Here is an 18,385-nt window from a genome sequence, read left to right on the forward strand (position 1 = left end):
TCTGAAATGCTAGGGTGTTTTCACTAAGCCTTTTTTTTTGGTAAATCAGACTTAAAATATAAGGTAATGCAAGAAGTGGAGAAGAGAGAATTATTGAAAACTTGAGAAGTTGTGAAATGAGTTTTTGTAAGAACCTGGAGCCCCACCCACCAAGAGGACAGCTGTTTATTGGTTTAGTTCTTGAAGTGGTAATACCCTTCAGCCTCCTCATTCCTACATCCACGTCCAGGAACCTGCTTGGGATTAGAAGCGTTTCCTGTAGCCATAGGGGAATTTTCCTTTTGTTCAGGAATCCAGAGTGCAGGTTGGGCTTCATTGACACCAGCCATTGAGTGCTTCATTAGCCCTAACTAGGAGCCAGCTAGATTGTTAATAGTGTAATGAATGGAGTTGGAAATGTAGACTCTTATATGAATTCAAAAGCTTGGAGGCATATCTTGTGAGATTGAGTGTTGAATGCATATCACTTGTATTTGAAAAAGAAAGTAGGTTGGGTAAAACTTTTACTAATTAGAGAAAAATAAGATTAATTTTAAAGTTGAATTTCATGTTTACCTGTATAAACACAAACATCATTCTCACCTTTTTGGGCTAGTAAGAGTATTACTTTTACTTTATCCTAGAATGTTAGGAAGAGCTGCCTAGTTTTGCATAGTTAAAAGTCTCTATTTTCCTTTTTTTTAAATTGTTGGCACTATTACAGATGTACCCCATTTTCTTCCCCTTTGCCCACCTCCACCCAGCCCCATCCTCTCCTCCTCTGGCGTTCACCACACTATTGTCTGTGTCCATGGGCTATGTATGCATAAATGTTCTTTGACTAATCTCTACCTTCTTTTATCCAGCACCCCCACCCCTTAAAAAAACAAAAAAAAAACAAAAGAAAACTCATGGAATACACGACACAAAGGGTGAATGAATCCTGGTGTAAACTACAGACTTTAGTTAACAGTGTATCATTATTGGTTTATCAGTTTTAACAAAGGCACTGCACCAGTACAAAGTATAAGTAAATAGGAGAAACTGTGTGTGTGTTGGGAGAGAGGTATGTGGGAACTCTGAGTTTTCTAGTCAACTTTTCCTTAAACCTAAACCTCAAAAAATAAAGTCTATTAATATTTTTAAGTTAAAAAAAGGTCTCTATTTTCATGTCTTGTTTAGACATGAGTATTGTTTAGAAATTCAGCTTCAGAATTTTTCGTACGATATACATTTATATTTTAAAGTCCTTCATATCCCCACAATTACATATTTTTGTTTTTAAATGGTTTCTTAGTTTTTATTTATTCGGTCATTGAACAAACATTTATTGAATGTGTAGTAGATATTCTTGCAAAGGAAAAAAGTTAATATAACAAAATAAAAATACATAAAGGTTTTTAATACAATTTATTATTACAGTGGTACTTCTTTGAAATTGTATTGATAATTATTGTAATATCTTAAAAGTACTTGGAACTTATACTACTGGCCATGCAATGTAACTAGTACTAGACTAGCCCTCCTGTTGTAAACAGCTAGAAAATTGGACAAAATATATGAAATAAATGTACTTAAACATTTGAAAATATGCAAGACCATAATCCCTAAGAGAATGGAAACAGATGAGTTGAGCCCCATAGTTACCCTAAGCTTCCTAACCTGGAAGCACTTTCTAGACTTCATATTGGCAGAGGGGAGCAGACTTAATGAGCTAAGGAGACAGGTCAGAGTTTGGGGGTAGAAAGGTAGGTAGAATTTGTGGGCCAGGCTACAGGAAAGATGAGAGATATGCAAAGAAGCTCAAGAATGCTGTATAGGGTTCCCCTTGAGTCTTTTACTAAACACTAAGCTGTACATTCACAGAGCAAGACTCCACTAGTCCAAAAAAGGACATTTACTAAGGACAGAACAATTACTGGAGAACTGAAAAATTACTGAATATACACAGAGTTGAGAAATGTTCACATTTTATCTAGTCAGATTAGAGAAACCTTGTTGAACACCCCAGGTATTCAGTGGAGCCTTATAGAAGGGCTATATTTTAAGAGTCTTGCTAATACAACTCTAGATTCAAGACTACAATAGAATAATCCTAACAGCTTAAAACAAACCTTGACAGGAACAAATTGATCTGTGAGGTTAACTCCCTGCCAGAACAAAGTTCAACTCTCTACTAAGGAAAACAACAAAATACAAACAACAGGTAGCATACATAATGTCTAGCATATAATCAAAATTGGTAGACATGCAAAAAATTTTAAAAGGAAAATTTGAACCATAACCTGGAGAAAAGTCAGTCAGTAGAAAACAAGCCCAGAAATGGCAGACGTCATGAAATTAGCAGAAAAGGAATTTAAAGCAGCTTTTATATATATATACATATATGTATACACACACACACACATATGTTCAAGGATATAAAGGGAAATATGAACCTAGTGAGGGAACAAATTGTATAGTTCAATAAAGAAGTAGAAATATAAAAGAGAACTAAATGGAAGTTCTAGTATGGAAAAATACAGTGTATGAAATAATACTTTGAAAGAGCAGAAGATAGCCAGAAAAAAACTTAAGGAAAATCAGTGATGCTAACAAGTATAAATTTCTCTTTTCAACTACCTTGTTGAAATGTGCCTAAAGGTTCACATAAGTTAATGCTAATATAATCACTATTATCGCAGCTCTACAGAAGTAGAATGTTCTTATCAGATAGCTATTTACAAGCAGGATTTAATTAATTTTCAACAATTACATAAGTGCAGTACAGGATCATGAAACAAATTCTTATTAATACCACATGTGAGAAGTTGTATGACCTTTGGGTTATTTCTAGCTCAGTGTATCTCATTAGTGTGGTGGAGATGCCTTTAACTATTTTGATCTTTGATTATAATGACAAGTATCAATAGCATCCTTATGGCCCTGGCTGGAGTGGCTCAGTTGGTTGGAGCATCGTCCCTTGCACCGAAGGGTTGTGAGTTCAATGCCCAGTCAGGGCACATACCTAGGTTGCAGGTTCAATCCCTGGTTGGGGCACGTGCAGGAAGCAACCAGTTGTTTTCTGTCACATTGATGTTTCTCTCTCCCTCTCCCTTCCTCTCTCTAAAATCAATAGAAACATGTCCTCAGGTGAGGATTTAAAAAAAAAAAATCCTTATGTATGTTTTGGCCACTTCATTTTAAGAGTTTCTAGAAAGGTTTGTTTTGGGGTTTTTAAAAATCCTCACCTGAGGATATTTTTTTCATTGCTTTTCAGAGAGAGTGGAAAGAAAGAGAAGCATTGATGTGAGAGAGACACATAGATTGGTTGCCCTCGATTGGAACTGAACCTGAGACCCTTCAGTTCGCTGGCCAACACTCTAACCACTGCGCCAAACCAACTAGGGCTCAAGGAAGGTTTTGAAACTACACTATAAAGGAAACAGAGGAAAGAACTGGGAAATTTTTATCTAAAGGAAAGAACTACCCTCAAATACTTAAGTCTTTGGCAATTCATCCATATTTAAGAGTATGGTATTAAAAAAGTATTGAAAGCTCTGTTTATATGGATGGGCCTTTTAAAAAACTTTAATTTGAAATAGTTTTTGGATTATAGAAGTGTTACAAAGATAGTGCAGAGAATTCCTGTAGAATAACCTTCACCCAACTTCATTGTAATGCTAACATCTAATATAACTGTGATACAGTAAATAAAATTAAATAATTGATGTCAGTTAACAGTAAACTACAAAACTGATATCACCAGTTTTTCCACTGACATCCTTTTTCTGTTTTAGGATCTGGTTTTGGATCCCACATCGCATTTAGTTGTCACATTTCCTTAGTTCACTTACAGCTGTGCCTGTTGTTCAGCTTTCCTCAGTCATGACCTTGACACTTTGGAAAATTATTGGTCAGATATTTGGTATAATGTTCTCACTTTACGCTTGTCTGGTGTTTTCTCATGATTACATTAAGGCTATGGATTTTTTTGACAAATACTACAGAATTTATGTGCCATTTTCAAGCATCTATATTGGGTACATGGTATTACTGTCTTATTATTTGGTAATGTCAGCTTGATCATGTGGTTAAGGTGGTGTCTTCCAGATTTCTCCATTGTGAATTTATTTCTCCATTTCTCTTTATAATTAGTATTTTAGGAGATTAGATATCTGCACTTGAGGCTGTGCAGATATCTTGTTTTTCTTAACATTTTGAGGTGAAGCTTTTTAACTACTCAGCTTTTATTATAGAACGACTTAGGTAGTCAATCTTTTTTGTTATTGTTGCTAGGACCTAACCAGATAGCAATATTTATAAGTCTCCTCTGCTTCTCTTCAGTTTATCCAGACAGGGATGCTTCTATCTCCTGCCTAGTGATAGAAAGCCTGGTTGCCAGCCTTCTGGAACTTGTTCATGAGGGAGATTGGGAGTTTCATATATAGGGTGTCCCCCAAAAAGTATACACACACTTTGAATAATTATAAGGGCAGTGTTTATTAAAATGTATTTCATTTTCAAAATTGAGCTATCACCTGTTACAGTGTGCATACATTTTGGGGGAACACCACATATACACATATATGTATGTAAATTCTCCCCGAGGATAAGTTTATTGATTTTTAAAGAGAGGAAGGAGAGACAGAAAAAAAAATCGATGTGCCAGAGAAACATCAGTCGGTTGCCTCCTGTATGCACCTGGACTGTGGATCAAATCCAGCTACACTGCTGTTGATGGCTCCAGTTTTAATGATACATTAGACTTGTGACTGATAAAGTGTCACTTTCAGTATTTTATAATCATGAGTTTAACCAATATACCTATGCACTTAAAACAGTTTCTAGGTAGAGATTATTAATTTCTGTGCTGGGCATGTTGCCCTTGATTAAGTGGATCCAATTATCTTAATTGACACTAGCCAAGTGAGATGTGAGTAGGCACATTTAAGCTTTCTTTTGAAACACTGATTGTGTCCCCTTTTCATAATCTTTCTTTGAAAATAGATCAGTTTTAAAACTTATTTCAAAATCTTCTGAATTCTTTCAAAAGGTAAGAAAGTGTGTTGGGGAAATGTCTTTCTCTCCAGCCCTTCCATACCTTATGTGAAGGAACTTACTAGATTGATACTTACCAGGAACACTCACAACAACTTTATTCAGAATTCATTGTTCAGAAAGAACTGAGTCAGATTTATGTGGTGCTTATTGCTCTCAACATAATAGCCATGTGAACAAAAGTACAATTCCAAAATTGTGTATGGGACGGCACTCCAACCAACAGAGCCACCCTGCCATGGTGGGAGTTCTGTATTTTAGTGTGTGGTTTTAATTCTCCCTGTTGGTCACCTCTGAGCCCAGAACCTCTCTGACTTAGTTTCTCCTGAATGTAAACCTCCCATCTCCAGGGGTGAGATGGAGGATAATAGCTCCTAATTCCACTATCATAACTTAACAATGGAGAAATCTGGAAGATACCACCTTAACCACATCATCCCTGTCCCCTGAAGTGCTGGCAGTTCCTCAAGGTCAGTTGGTTTGACTCTCATCATTCTGTCCCTCTGGAGGCACTTAGATTGACTGTTCCATTAATTAATTTGTTTTTCTCCTATCCACATTTTTCATATATTTTGGGTTGGGATTACAGATAGCTCTCAGCTTTGTCCAAAACGAAGTCTGTGTTTCTGTTTCTTGTCCTGCTATTTGTTTGGGAGTATTTATAAAGTGGTGGGCCCAGAATGTATTTGGCTCTGTGTCCTAAAATTGAAGCCAGAGTAGTAGCCTTTCAGATTATTTGGTGTCATCCCTCAAGCATTCAGATACTCAAATCTTTGGCTCAGCATTTTCACTTCTAGGAATACATTTTACAGAAATATTTACACATGTGCATGCACAAAGGCACATGTATAGGAAAGTTTACAGAAACATTGTCTGTAATAGCCAAAATAAATAAATAAATAATGGAAACAGCCTAAATGTAAGTAATAAGGAAATGATTAAATAAATTGTGATACAGTTACATTACAGAGTAGTGTGCAGCAATTGGGAATAATGAGGTTCGTTTATATACACTGATGTGGGAAGCTCTTAAAGACATTATTATACCACACAGCAATTTGCAAAGCAACGTGTTTGGTATCATTTCATTCTTATATTTATGTGTATATATAAGTGTATCATTGAAAAGGGCAATATTTGGAAGAATGTACACCAAACTCGTAACAGTGGTATTTTAGGAATGAAGAAAAGTGGAGCTTTAATTCTTTTACTTTGTATACTTCTGTATTGTATAAGTTACTTTTATAACAAGCTTATTACATTTGGATTTTTAAATAAAAATATGAAATAGACTGCTTACAGAAGCAGTTGAGCAGTGACTAGAAGTTTTCAGGCAGAGGCTCTTTTAAAGGAGCTCTCTGCTAGACACTGTCTCAGGTTATCATTTAGTTCAGGATTGCCCAAACTGGATTACTGTTTGGGGATAAAGAGATTTCATGATTAATTAAGACTGAGAAATGCTAGGTTAACAAACTCAACCGGTTTTTCTCCTGTAGAATTGCCAGGAGTCTTTAACATGCTAATAAGGATGGCAAATCTCCACAATCTGCCAAATCTGATTGTTCTCTTTTTTTTTTATGGTATACCAGTTAACATCTCCCAACAGAAGTGCTTTTTGGAATTGTACTTTTGTTCACATGGCTATTATGTTGAGAGCAATAAGCACCACATAAATCTGACTCAGTTCTCTCTGAACAATGAATTCTGAATAAAGCTGTTGTGAGTGTTCCTGGTAAGTATCAATCTAGTAAGTTCCTTCACATAAGGTATGGAAGGGCTGGAGAGAAAGACATTTCCCCAACACACTTTCTTACCTTTTGAAAGAATTCAGAAGATTTTGAAATAAGTTTTAAAACTGATCTATTTTCAAAGAAAGATTATGAAAAGGGGACACAATTAGTGTTTCAAAAGAAAGCTTAAATGTGCCTACTCACATCTCACTTGGCTAGTGTCAATTAAGATAATTGGATCCACTTAATCAAGGGCAACATGCCCAGCACAGAAATTAATGATCTCTACCTAGAAACTGTTTTAAGTGCATAGGTATATTGGTTAAACTCACGATTATAAAATACTAAAAGTGACACTTTATCAGTCACAAGTCTAATGTATCATTAAAACTGGAGCCATCAACAGCAGTGTAGCTAGATTTTGAAAAGTGATTTCTTAGAAAAATTAAGAGTACCTCTGATGATTTGCTCAAGTAACATAAAGTTAGATCAGGAGAAACAATCCGTCTTCAGGATCTCACATGAATTATTTTTAGTTAGTCCCACTAAGAGCTTGTTGAGGTTATGAGGTTTTAGTGAAAGTGCCAGTGTGACGCTCCTGCCAAGCATTTGAGCAGCAGGTCAAAGCTATAACTTTTATATGTAAAGACTTTGAAAGTGTAATACCTTTTCTCAAACATTTTCTAGTTGCCTTTGACTTGAGTCAGATTTACTTGGTGTTTATTGCTCTAAATATGCAAGCTTAGGGCACAGCATGTCCTGGAAATAAGACTGGAAACCCAAATGGGACCAGTCTGTGGAGGACCTTCAACACTGTGCAGAGGTGTTTAGACTTCATTCTGTAGGTAGTTTAGGGAGTGATGTGATCAGATCTTTAATTTTCATGGGTGAACTCTGATGGCAGAAGGGAAAGAAACCAGCATAACTCTTAATATAATCAGACATCTTTTTTTTTTTTTTAAGAAACAAAGACTTTTACTACATTTGGCCTAGAGATCTGTATAACTCACTTATGCCATGGGCCCCTTGATGACTAACTTGCATTTGTAAAATCTTGTAATTTCTGGACATTTCGATTTTGTGAAAACTTCAAATAGGTTAATTTACTTTTTAAGCTCAGGTATTTTGAGCAACAGAATGTCCTAGGTCCATAACTATTGGTATTTTACAGTAGAAAAAAGGTATAATTTTACATACTATAAAATTCACCCATTGTAAATATACAACTTAGTAAATTTTAGTGGATTTATAGAGCTGTGCAGTTGTCATCAGAGAATAGATACAAAACATTGTCATCCCCCCAAATTCCCTCCTGTCTGCAGTCAATACCTGCTCCTACCCCCAGTGACAAGTAACCAGTGATTTTCTTTCTCTATAAAATTGCCTTTTGAAGTCATTTTATATAAAATGGAATCCTCTTTGTGACTGGCTTCTTTCACTTAGGGTAATTTTTTTTTAAATCATCCACATCATGGCATATATCAGTATTTTGTATCTTTTTAATTGCTGAATACAGTATTCCTTTATATGGATATACCTCATTTTTTTACCCACTTACCAGTTGATGGCCATTTGGATTGTTTCTAGCTTTTGACTATTTTGGATCATGGTACTGTGAAGGTTTGTGTACAAATCTGTGTGGACATTTGTTTTCATTTCTCTTGAGTAGATTCCTAGGAGTAGAGTCTCTGGGTCATATGCTAAGTTATATTTAACTTTTCAAGAAACTACCAGTAAAACTATTTACAGATAACATTATCTTGTATATAGAAAATCATAGTGAATCCATCAATAAATTAACTAATAAATTAGTTCAGCAAGAATCAGTATCAGTATATAAAAGTCATTTGGTACTTCTGTGTACTTGTAGTGAACAATCTGAGACTGATATTAAGAAAATTTCATTTATAATAGCATCAAAAAGAATAAAATACTTAGGAATAAATACCTCAATTTGTTATATGCCTTTGGACAGGTCCCAGTTTTCGACAGTTTTTTGTCCAGCTTTATAGTTGCCAAAAAGGAAAGAGGATTTGGTGACTTCCTCAAACCAATCAACATCATCATGCCATTGATCCTGGTATAACTTAGCTGCCAGTTTTATTCTCTGGGATTACATAAGACTGTTTCCCTTACCTGCTCAGCCAGATGTGGAATAGCAGCAGGTGACCCAGTCTGGGGGTAGCGGTCATTCAACATGAGCACTGCAATGGACATGGATTTTCCCCCATAGCTAATTAGGAATCATTTATGTTGATCCAGAATTATTTATACTTTTATTTTCTGTTTAACTGATACAATGTAACATCATTATAAAAATATTTGTATTACTTTGTATCAGCTAAAAAGATTAAAATACTGCTTTGTGTAATGAGATTCTAGAAACATTGGTCACCACTGAATTTTCTTCCACTTAGTAATACAGTAAATACACAGTTATTGATTATTTAAAATATAAGAGACATGGTGAGTGAATCCCAGATGAAACAGATATAGATTTTATCTTCAAGGGGCTTATAGATTAGTGCAAGTGATACAATGTGAACATGAAAAATAGAAGTGGGAAATGCTGGATGCTATTAAAGAATTACAGATGTGTGCTATAGAAGTTCAGTAGGCTAATCGAATTTTCCCTGAGTGATTTTTTTCAGTTATTACCCATTATGTATTTCCGTCACCTAGTCCTTCCTGCTTACTACATTCCCTTCCTAGTACCTTTATACTGTTTGTCACCCATTTAGTCTTGTCATGTTGATAACATATGATTCCACATGTACTTTTCTTACTTATAATCATCTCGTTCATATCAGCCTGGGACGCGGGTAGGGAGGCTAAGTGACTTGCCCAGTTTTACATTATTAGGAAGTGGCAAAGTCAAGTTTTGAACATAAGGTCTTTGTACCTAAAATCTTAGTCTAGTATAATCTGTTGCCTCTCATTACAAACTCCCTCTCTTCTCCAGCCAGCAGATAGTTGGGAAAAGTTAGCTTGGTGAGTCAGGTTAGACTTGGAGGCAGCTTCGTGTGTTTTTGGACAGGCACAGAAATGAGGCAGCAAAGAAAGACTGTGTTCAGGCCACTCTTTGAGCCATTTCTCTCTAAGGGTTTTAGTGACTTTAAATTTTACAAAAATCAGAGGATCCCCATTTCCAATTGCTGCTTACGCATTTCTCTTGTGGATGCTGGGTCGTACTTTAGACACAGCATGTTCAAAACTAAATTCACCATCTCTCCCTCAGTTTGTTGTCTCTTTCTCTGTTAATGACACCTCTAACCACCCATTCTCCCACACTGGAAACCCGGGAGTCCCGGACTGCTTTTTGCCCTTCGCCCCAACATCTACCCCTGTCATTGACACTCCTCATAGGGTTGTTTGTGGGAATAAACTAACAGTGTATGAAAAAGAACAGCTCTGAGTGAGAGGCATTTGTGCCCTTTCAGGCAGCACACCTGTTGAGGTATAAGGGGTAAGAATGAGTCCTTAGTGGCCATTCATACTTGACACTTGTATCCGTGAAGTGCGAACTTGTATCTGAACTGTGATAGTTTTACTTTTTTAAAAAATGTATCTTTATTGTTAAAGTATTACAAATGCCCCCCCCCCCCATTGACCCTATCCGCCCGGCATCTGCTCCCCTCCCTTCCCAGGCCTTCCCCATGCTATTGTCTTACATTTTGGTAGCACCCCACGCTCTTAAAATTCCACAGAAGGAGAGGAAAAGGAACTAGAGAAAGAGAATAACTGATTTGCCCTGGGTGACATAATTAGTAAGTGGCACAGCCAGGATTAGAACTCCTATTTGGCTAAATCCAGAGACCTCTTAAACTAAAAACCAAGCTTGGTTTTAACACTTTAGCACTTAGTCTGTGTGACCTCAGATGAGCAAGGTTGGTCTCAGCATATAAAGTAGAGATATGTGATAGTACCTGTTTCTAGAGTTGTTGAAAGAATTGACTGAGTCCGTAAAAGCTCTAGCGTGCTGTGTAGAAAGTGTCCAGTTAGTGGTGGCAATTGGGTTACTCTCTCCCCTTCTTCACCTGTCTAGAGACTTCAGGTTGTTCTTCCTCCGCCTTTGCCCTTAGAGAATCTGTTCTCTTTGGCATATTATTTAGGCTACCTCACTTTAGAGTTTCTTGAAGTTCACAGACATTTCCAAGGGGTTGTTGCTGTACCATTTCATTGAAAACTAGGTTGAGAATTTTCATGTTTTCCTCTCTGCTTCTCCTACTAATTTCCCCATTAAGGTTATGGCACAGTTCTAATGAACTCCTTTAGTTAAAAATTGTGAGATTAAACGTATGCTTTTTAGCCCCAATGTGAAGGAGATGCTAGGTTTAATATTAGGAATAAATTTGTAAAATCAGAAGTGTCCACAGGACTGCCTCAGAAGGTAATAAAGTTACCCACAACTATAGGTGTGCAGAGCTTTTGACTAGCAGGGCTTTGACTTTCCACTGCTCCATCTATCCATCCCTTTTAATATACACTGTGGTGAGAACTGTAACGAACAGATAAGCTATCTACGTATTGTATTTTTGTGGCTTCAGAATTTTTGATTCACAATTTTAAACTGTTGTAGTTAAATGAATTGATAAGATAGCAAATTAACTGTAACTTAGCGAAGTGAGGAAGGTTGTCAGTACAGGAAGGTTGTCTCTGTATATTGCCAATACAGAGAGCAGAGTTTAATATTAGACCAAAGTTGAAAATGTGCCCCTTGAATCCCTGCAGAACTGAAGACAGACCTCTGCAGTGAGGTCACGATAGCCTGGGACACCTATGTTGAGTGTAACTAGGCTCGTGTGTACTGCACACATCATTCCACATTCTGATAAAGTAGAAAATATTGAGGTTTTATCATATATGAGACTTTTACATGCAAAGGTTGACAGATGCTGTATGATGCTTTCGGGATTAAAGAAAATTACTTGGGCACTGCTGTGTCCTTCTGTGAGATGTTTTACTCTCAACTTTCACCCTCCCTGTCCCTTGCCTACAACAATTATAGTGACCAGAAAGTCTGCTTGCTCAACAGTGATATGTCTTGAATAGTGCCCATTAGTTTTCGGTAGTTCCCCCTGGCCTGCATGTCAGCCTTCAGTTTAATGGCCTTTTTTATGTTTATTCATTTTATTTTATTTCCCATCGTGGTTTTGTTTATTTCTTTTTTGTTTTTTGTTTTTTCTGTTCTCCTTTTTAAAACCGTCGTGGTTTGCCCTTCATATTCCCCAATGTTTGCACATGACAAGATGTTGCCATCCCAACATTACCTCCCACTTCACTGACCAGTGCCACTACTGACCATCTAGCACCAGCCACAACGGGACCACTGCCTTCAGCTCCTCGGGATGTCGTGGCCTCTCTGGTCTCTACCCGCTTCATCAAACTGACGTGGCGGACACCTGCATCAGATCCTCATGGAGACAATCTTACCTACTCTGTCTTCTATGCCAAGGAGGGGATTGCTAGGTAAGTGCCCATGTGTCTGAAGCCTGTTGGCTACATCTTGATCCCCCCAGCCCAGTCGTGCTCACCCGGGCTCTTTGTTGTGCAGGATCTGGACCAATTTTCAGTCCAGAAAATATGATCACTGAGATGCATCTTTCCTAATGTTAGGCCATTATAAATAAATTCCCAAACAGACTGAAGTCTTGGTATTCTTTCCTGCCTCTCTGGGATGACTTGGAGAGAGGGTAGATAGAGCTATTGAGGTTGAAGTATTAAAATGTAACCAGAGCTACCCTTTTTTCTTAAGATTCAGTCAGCACAGCCTAATAAGATATGGCTTATTTACAACTTTCAGATTCTACAAATTAAGGTAGACTTAACTTATTAAAGTAATCTGAAAGAACATTTACCTGCACCTTTATGTGTATGTGGACTGCTGAACTTCAGGGAGTCTCCTTGATGACACAAGAGTAGTTAGATATTAATTTCCCTAAAAACAACACGTTCGTTAAGTTCCTCTCCATCTCTACCCTTTTCAGGACCTCACAATGCCTCTCCATTGCTTATAGGTTATCCAGAATCCCCAGGCTGCTTTACTCCACAGTCTAGCTGTATTCTATCTGTCCATGCTTCTTTTCCTTACCTCCCAGTTGAACTCACTTTCTAATGACACTAGTCTAGTTCTTATCACTGTGTAGCCTTTTTCCCAATCTAGTCTCTTCATTCACATCCCCCTTTCCCCTTTCTCAGCTGAAGCTAAATTCAGTTCATCCTTCTGGGCCCATGATCCCTCACAAAGCTTTCTCTACCCTTTTCTCTTACATATGTGTTTGTACCACTCATACTGGCACTTAGTTATGATAGCACATCATCTTGTGCTGCCATTAGTTACTCTTCTGTTATTTTATGTGCATTAGTGTTGTTTTCCCAGCCTAATTATAAACTCTTTGGGAGGAACCATGCCGTATGCTAACTTTGTGTTCCTAACATTGCTGAATGGATTCTTTCATTGTGCTGTTACTTCACTCCAGAATAAGAAAGCTAAAATGTCTGTTTTGGTTAGGGCCCTAACACATGAAATAAAGTTTGTATTTCTCTTAGGGTGCTGACACTTGATATATTTTGTCTTTAATACCACACTGGCAAGTTTAGCAGGTATAGGAACCTTAATCAAGTGAAAACCCCTTGATTTAACACTCTTGCGCAGTTCAAGTGACATAATTGAGCCAGATAGATGGAGCCACTCATAGGGTAATGTTTGTCTGAACACTGCACTGGATGTTTTGGGAATTACAAAGATAAGAAAACATAGTTCTTAACATAGAAAGGCAAGACATTACTAAAGCCTCCAACTGGCTTTCAAATCTCATTGCAAATTTCATAGGATTTCACAGGAGGAAGAAAGCATTAGCCCCTCAGAACAGCAAGCTTGCTTACACTACAGGACCTTCACCCTGTTCCTCCTACTAAAAGTGTACTTTCCTCACGAATAACTGTGTTTGGCTCTTGTCTGTCAGTCACCCTCAGATAACACCTGCTCAAGCTTCCATGAACCCACCCAGCTTAACCTCTCAGTCTTTTCACACTATGCTGCACTAGAGCCACCTTGTTTCTAAGCCAGTTATTAAATTTTCAGGAAACTTTGTAAACCTGATGACATGGCTTGGTAGCTTAAAATTGGACATGATGGGAGTATTTGCAGTGACAAGTGCTACAAACCAGAGCTGACTGTTAAACATTGACCAGAACACCACTGCTATCACTTCACCCTGTTTTATTTCTTTGCTTTTGTTTTGGAGCATGTAACACTCTGAAATTTTCTTTTTTTTATTAATGTATTGATTGTGTTCAATACAGTGTCACCAGCACCTAGAACAGAGCCTGGCATGTAGTAGCACTAAATAAGTACTTGTTAAGAGAATAAATCTCAGTCTGTGGAGAAATAATAACCAAGAGATTATTGAAATAATTAACTCCATTTGGTGGAAAGAAAAAAAGTTCTCTGTCTTGTATTATGTATAACAACAAATTACAGATGGATCAAGAGATATTTTTAAAACTGATAAATGTATCAAAAAATATAGAAGTTATTTTTATTGTTTTATAACTGTGTAAAATTCCATATGATAAAACATCATAAACAAAGTCAAACTATCAAGTCATAAGGTGGGAAAATCTAATATTTGTAAAAGATTGTATTGATGTTCAATCTGTATAAAGAGCTCCTACAATCATAAGTAAAAGACATATCCCAAGAGAAATGGTACAAGTAGATGCTGATTGACAAAGTTAGTGGAAAGCTTGTTAAAGTTAATGGTTTTCACTGTCACTGCCAATCTTGGAAATACAAAATAATAAGTTATTTTTCATCTATAAGGCTGGCAAAAATTTTAAGTTGATAATATCTAGTGTTCAGCAAGTTAAATGCTGGGAAGAAATCCACTCTAGATTCCTGGTGACAGTATAAATTAGAGTAGCCTTTGAAGAAGGTGATTTGGCAGAATTTTGTATCTTCTTAACGCACATACCCTTCACCCCAATGATTACACTTCTAGGTGTCTGTCCTATTGATATACAGACATACATATGTGTAGGGCACTCTTTTAAAATGTTTATTATAGCATTGTTCCTAAGAATGAAAAAAGGAAACTGTAGATGTCTTACATAGAGGAATGGGCACATAATTAGTATGTGTATATCCATATGAAGTGTGATGCAGGAATTTTAAAAGTGACTTGTATGTATATATTTTGATGTGTATGTAAGTACCTACAGCTGTGATTTTTAACCAGGGACACTTGTGCCCCCTGCCTCCCAGGAGACATTTAGCAATGTCTGGCTACATTTTTGGTTATCATAACTGAGATTGGAGGATATGCTTACTGGCATCTAGTGAATGGAAGCCAGAGATCCTGATAAACATCCTACAGTGTGCAGGATGACTCCCTACAACAAACAGTTCTCTTGCCCCCCAATCTCAGTAGTGTTGAGGTTGAGAGAACCTGGCTTGGGGAGATCTGGTAAGATACAGGCCAACACATGCCACAGTTAGGTCTCCGGGTAGGACAGGTTTTGAGGAGCAAGGAAAACTGGGACTTTTAATTTTTTTTTAACTATATATACTTTTGTTTTTAATGAAAATCTGTCACATTAAAAAAATTAAAATTATGTGTTGAAATAAGCAGGGACGATTAATAAGTGAAGTTGGAATTGAGAAAAAAAAATATAAGAGTTCAGTGGGTAGGGGATATAGTATAAAGGAAGAGAAGATGCAAGGAGGATCCAATTTAATTTGTGTGTGTGGTGTTTGAAGTATGGGAAACTAAGAAAGTCTAACTGGCCCAGAGTTTTGGGTAGGAATTAGTTAGAAATTATAATAAAGTGGAAGTTTGGAGCAAAGTGTTGGAGTGCCAGTAAGAATTTGGACATAATCAGTTATGAAGGACCATTTTAGACTCCTGAGCCAGTGTGCATGCACTGTGATTTTATTAAATAGCTTTTATTAGCAGTACTTTGAGAGTACCACATAAAACTAGAGGGGAGAAGAAATGGAGTCAGAAAAACAAAATATCAGTCTTCACGTGTGGTAGGTATGGCCTGGATGAAGATGACAGCAGGAGTAGACAGAGTAAGTCTGCAAATTTTTGAAAGGCAGATTCTTGGAGACTAATATGTTTTGTCACTTCATTACTTTATGATTTCTGAATAGAAGCAGTGAAGGAGTATAAAAACAAGTAAAAATACTAGGTGCTGGTTACTTGTTTTTTAAAGAAATTTTATTTAACCTTTACAAACCTAAATTTTCTCATTAAAAAGTAACTTTTCTTCACAGACTTATAAGCCTGCTTCCTACATTTGAAAATTCAACCACTAGGTGGCACTATGTGCCTTGGCCATGAGCTAAAAAATTCTGTTGAGTTCCTGAGTTTCAAAGGGTCCTTGCTCTGCCTTTTCAGCTAAGAAATGTTTGCCCTTTTTTAAGTGACTTTAATGTAAACAGCAGTACTTTTCTGATATTAGCTACTAAATGGAGAATATAGAGTAAGTTATTCCAGAAATGAGTAGCATTTTGGAGCTGGACAAAGCCTTTAGGTATCTGTTAGTCTCGTCCAGGAGTTGGCAAACTATGGATCCTGGGCTAAATCAGACTTGTTATTTTTAAGGCCCAGGAACTAAGCATAGTTTTTACATTGTCAGATGGTTTCGTTGTAATAGGTTATATAAGTAACTACATAATATTTTCCATTTTGCCTCTTGGCCTATAAATGTTTAAGAAATATTTGGCCCTTTAAAAAATAGTCTGTCACCCTGATCTCATTTTTTTCATTTCATACATGAATAAACTGAGGCCCACAAAGAATTAGTGACTTACCCACGGTCCCCTAGCAAGCTAGCAGTGTTGCCAGAACTAGAACTGGAGCTCCTAACTTCTAGCCCAATACTGTCTTAATATGAAGTATACCTTGTTCTTTCTGTTTGACTCTTAGCTAACATTTTCTAATCTAAGTCCCATTGTAACCTTACATGTTTATGAGAATTGTTCTTTATAACTCTCCCTCTGTCTTGTCCTGAAATTTTTTACTCGGCAGACACTTGGTTCTGGGGCCTCAGACCCATCTAGTGTTAGAAACCTTTTCAGGTGCTGGGTATTTCATCCTAGAGACTATAACTGTTACTGACTTTTTTAATTATAATGCTTCTATTAAAACTTGTTCTAGGTTTTTAGTTCCCTTCACTCATTTCTCCCATTTTTTCCCCTTCACATAGAACAAAGATATACATAATATCATTACTATATAGGATTTACATATCAGAAGGCAAGTTTCCATTCGTTCACTTGGCACACATTTGTGATGCTGCTTCTGCGTATGAGCATCTGCTAAGTGCTTCTGTGGAATGTGAGCACGCATGAGATACTCTTTCACTTCAGTTTAAAGTAAAGTAGCATTCCCATCTTTCTCAGAGAGAACTTGTTCAAACTTTTAAGTGCAGAGAGCACAACAGACCTAATCTGTGCTCTCACTTGAAGCTTTTAGTTTAGTTCAGCAGTTTTCAACTGGTGTGCCACAAGAACTTTTAAAACATGCGATACCTGACTATTTAGTCAGGGGCACTGACCTCTTTTACCTTAATTGTCAAATAAAAAATGACAACAGGCAACACAACAATAGCCATCTGGTGTGAATGAATCAAAATTATACCTATTTTTGGTCAGACCAGCAAAAAATATTTATTTTGGTGTGCCACAGGATTTTATTAATTCGTTTATGTGTGCCATGAGATAAAAAAGATTGAAAATTGCTGGATTAGTGAGATGTAAAATACATCTTCTTTTTAGACAGCAATCATTTGTGATCAAACCAAGTGTCAGAAACCTCAAATGAAAAAATCAATTGCCATCTTCCTTCCAAATCTTGTGAATTAAGAGTTTTAGCTGAAGAGAAAATACTATCTATAAATACCTCAAACATCTCTGAGCAGTAAATTTTGTTACCATAGTACTCTTTTCAATATACCTGATTATAGAAAAACAACCTCTATAAATATGATGTGGGTATTATTTGTTTTAATTAAGAGAAGGTAGTTTAAAGAACAATAGAAAACTATTGAAAAACAGTTAAGTCTCTAAAATGATTGTAAATGTTCATTTACAGTCAGACAAATTGAGATATGGTCATGAAGAACTAAACAAATTTTAATCAGTAATTTCAGGGAAAATTATCAATATTTTAAAGTAAGAATTGTAATTCAATGTACTAGGTAATTTCAGATACTTTCTTCCACAGAGTAGTTTTGGGCCCTTTTATTTCTCTCTCAAGATAGATACAGATCTTTCCTCACATGATTGGCAATATTTGAAGGCTAGTTCTTCGTCGAAAACAAGTAAATTCTTTAAATTATTTGTTGAAAACTCTTGCGTAATATGATTTGTTGTTTGTTATAGTAAGTACAGTAGATTGAGCATAATTATAGACCCAAATGTGGACACAAAGACCCCCAAGATTGAGTCTGGACGCTACCTTCTTTTAGAGAACCTAGAAAATTATGTTTATCTTTTCATCTCATGACACTAGACTGCTAGATTCATTTGTACTATTTGTGATAAGATTTGTCAAACATTTCAAATCATTTTGAAAAAATCATTCAAAAAGAGTATTCTCTTTAAAAAATAAATTACAAAAACCAGT

The 18,385-nt window shown here is 36.5% G+C and overlaps 1 protein-coding gene across 5 annotated transcripts in view; it reads left to right on the forward strand.

The window, feature by feature from the left end:
* NEO1 (neogenin 1) overlaps positions 1 to 18,385 on the forward strand; it is a 273,254-nt gene that overhangs the window by 201,506 nt on the left and 53,363 nt on the right. For 3 of the 5 annotated variants that reach the window (XM_081130187.1, XM_081130189.1, XM_081130190.1), the window contains exon 8: positions 11,999 to 12,218. In XM_081130187.1, coding sequence (XP_080986313.1) covers positions 11,999 to 12,218 — 220 coding nt within the window. The remainder of the gene's footprint in view (positions 1 to 11,998; positions 12,219 to 18,385) is intronic. The other 2 variants (XM_081130188.1, XM_081130191.1) reach the window with 1 other exon arrangement.

The sequence above is a fragment of the Miniopterus schreibersii genome (genome assembly GCF_964146895.1).
Source record: "Miniopterus schreibersii genome assembly, chromosome: 1".
In the NCBI taxonomy this organism is placed as follows: domain Eukaryota; kingdom Metazoa; phylum Chordata; class Mammalia; order Chiroptera; family Miniopteridae; genus Miniopterus; species Miniopterus schreibersii.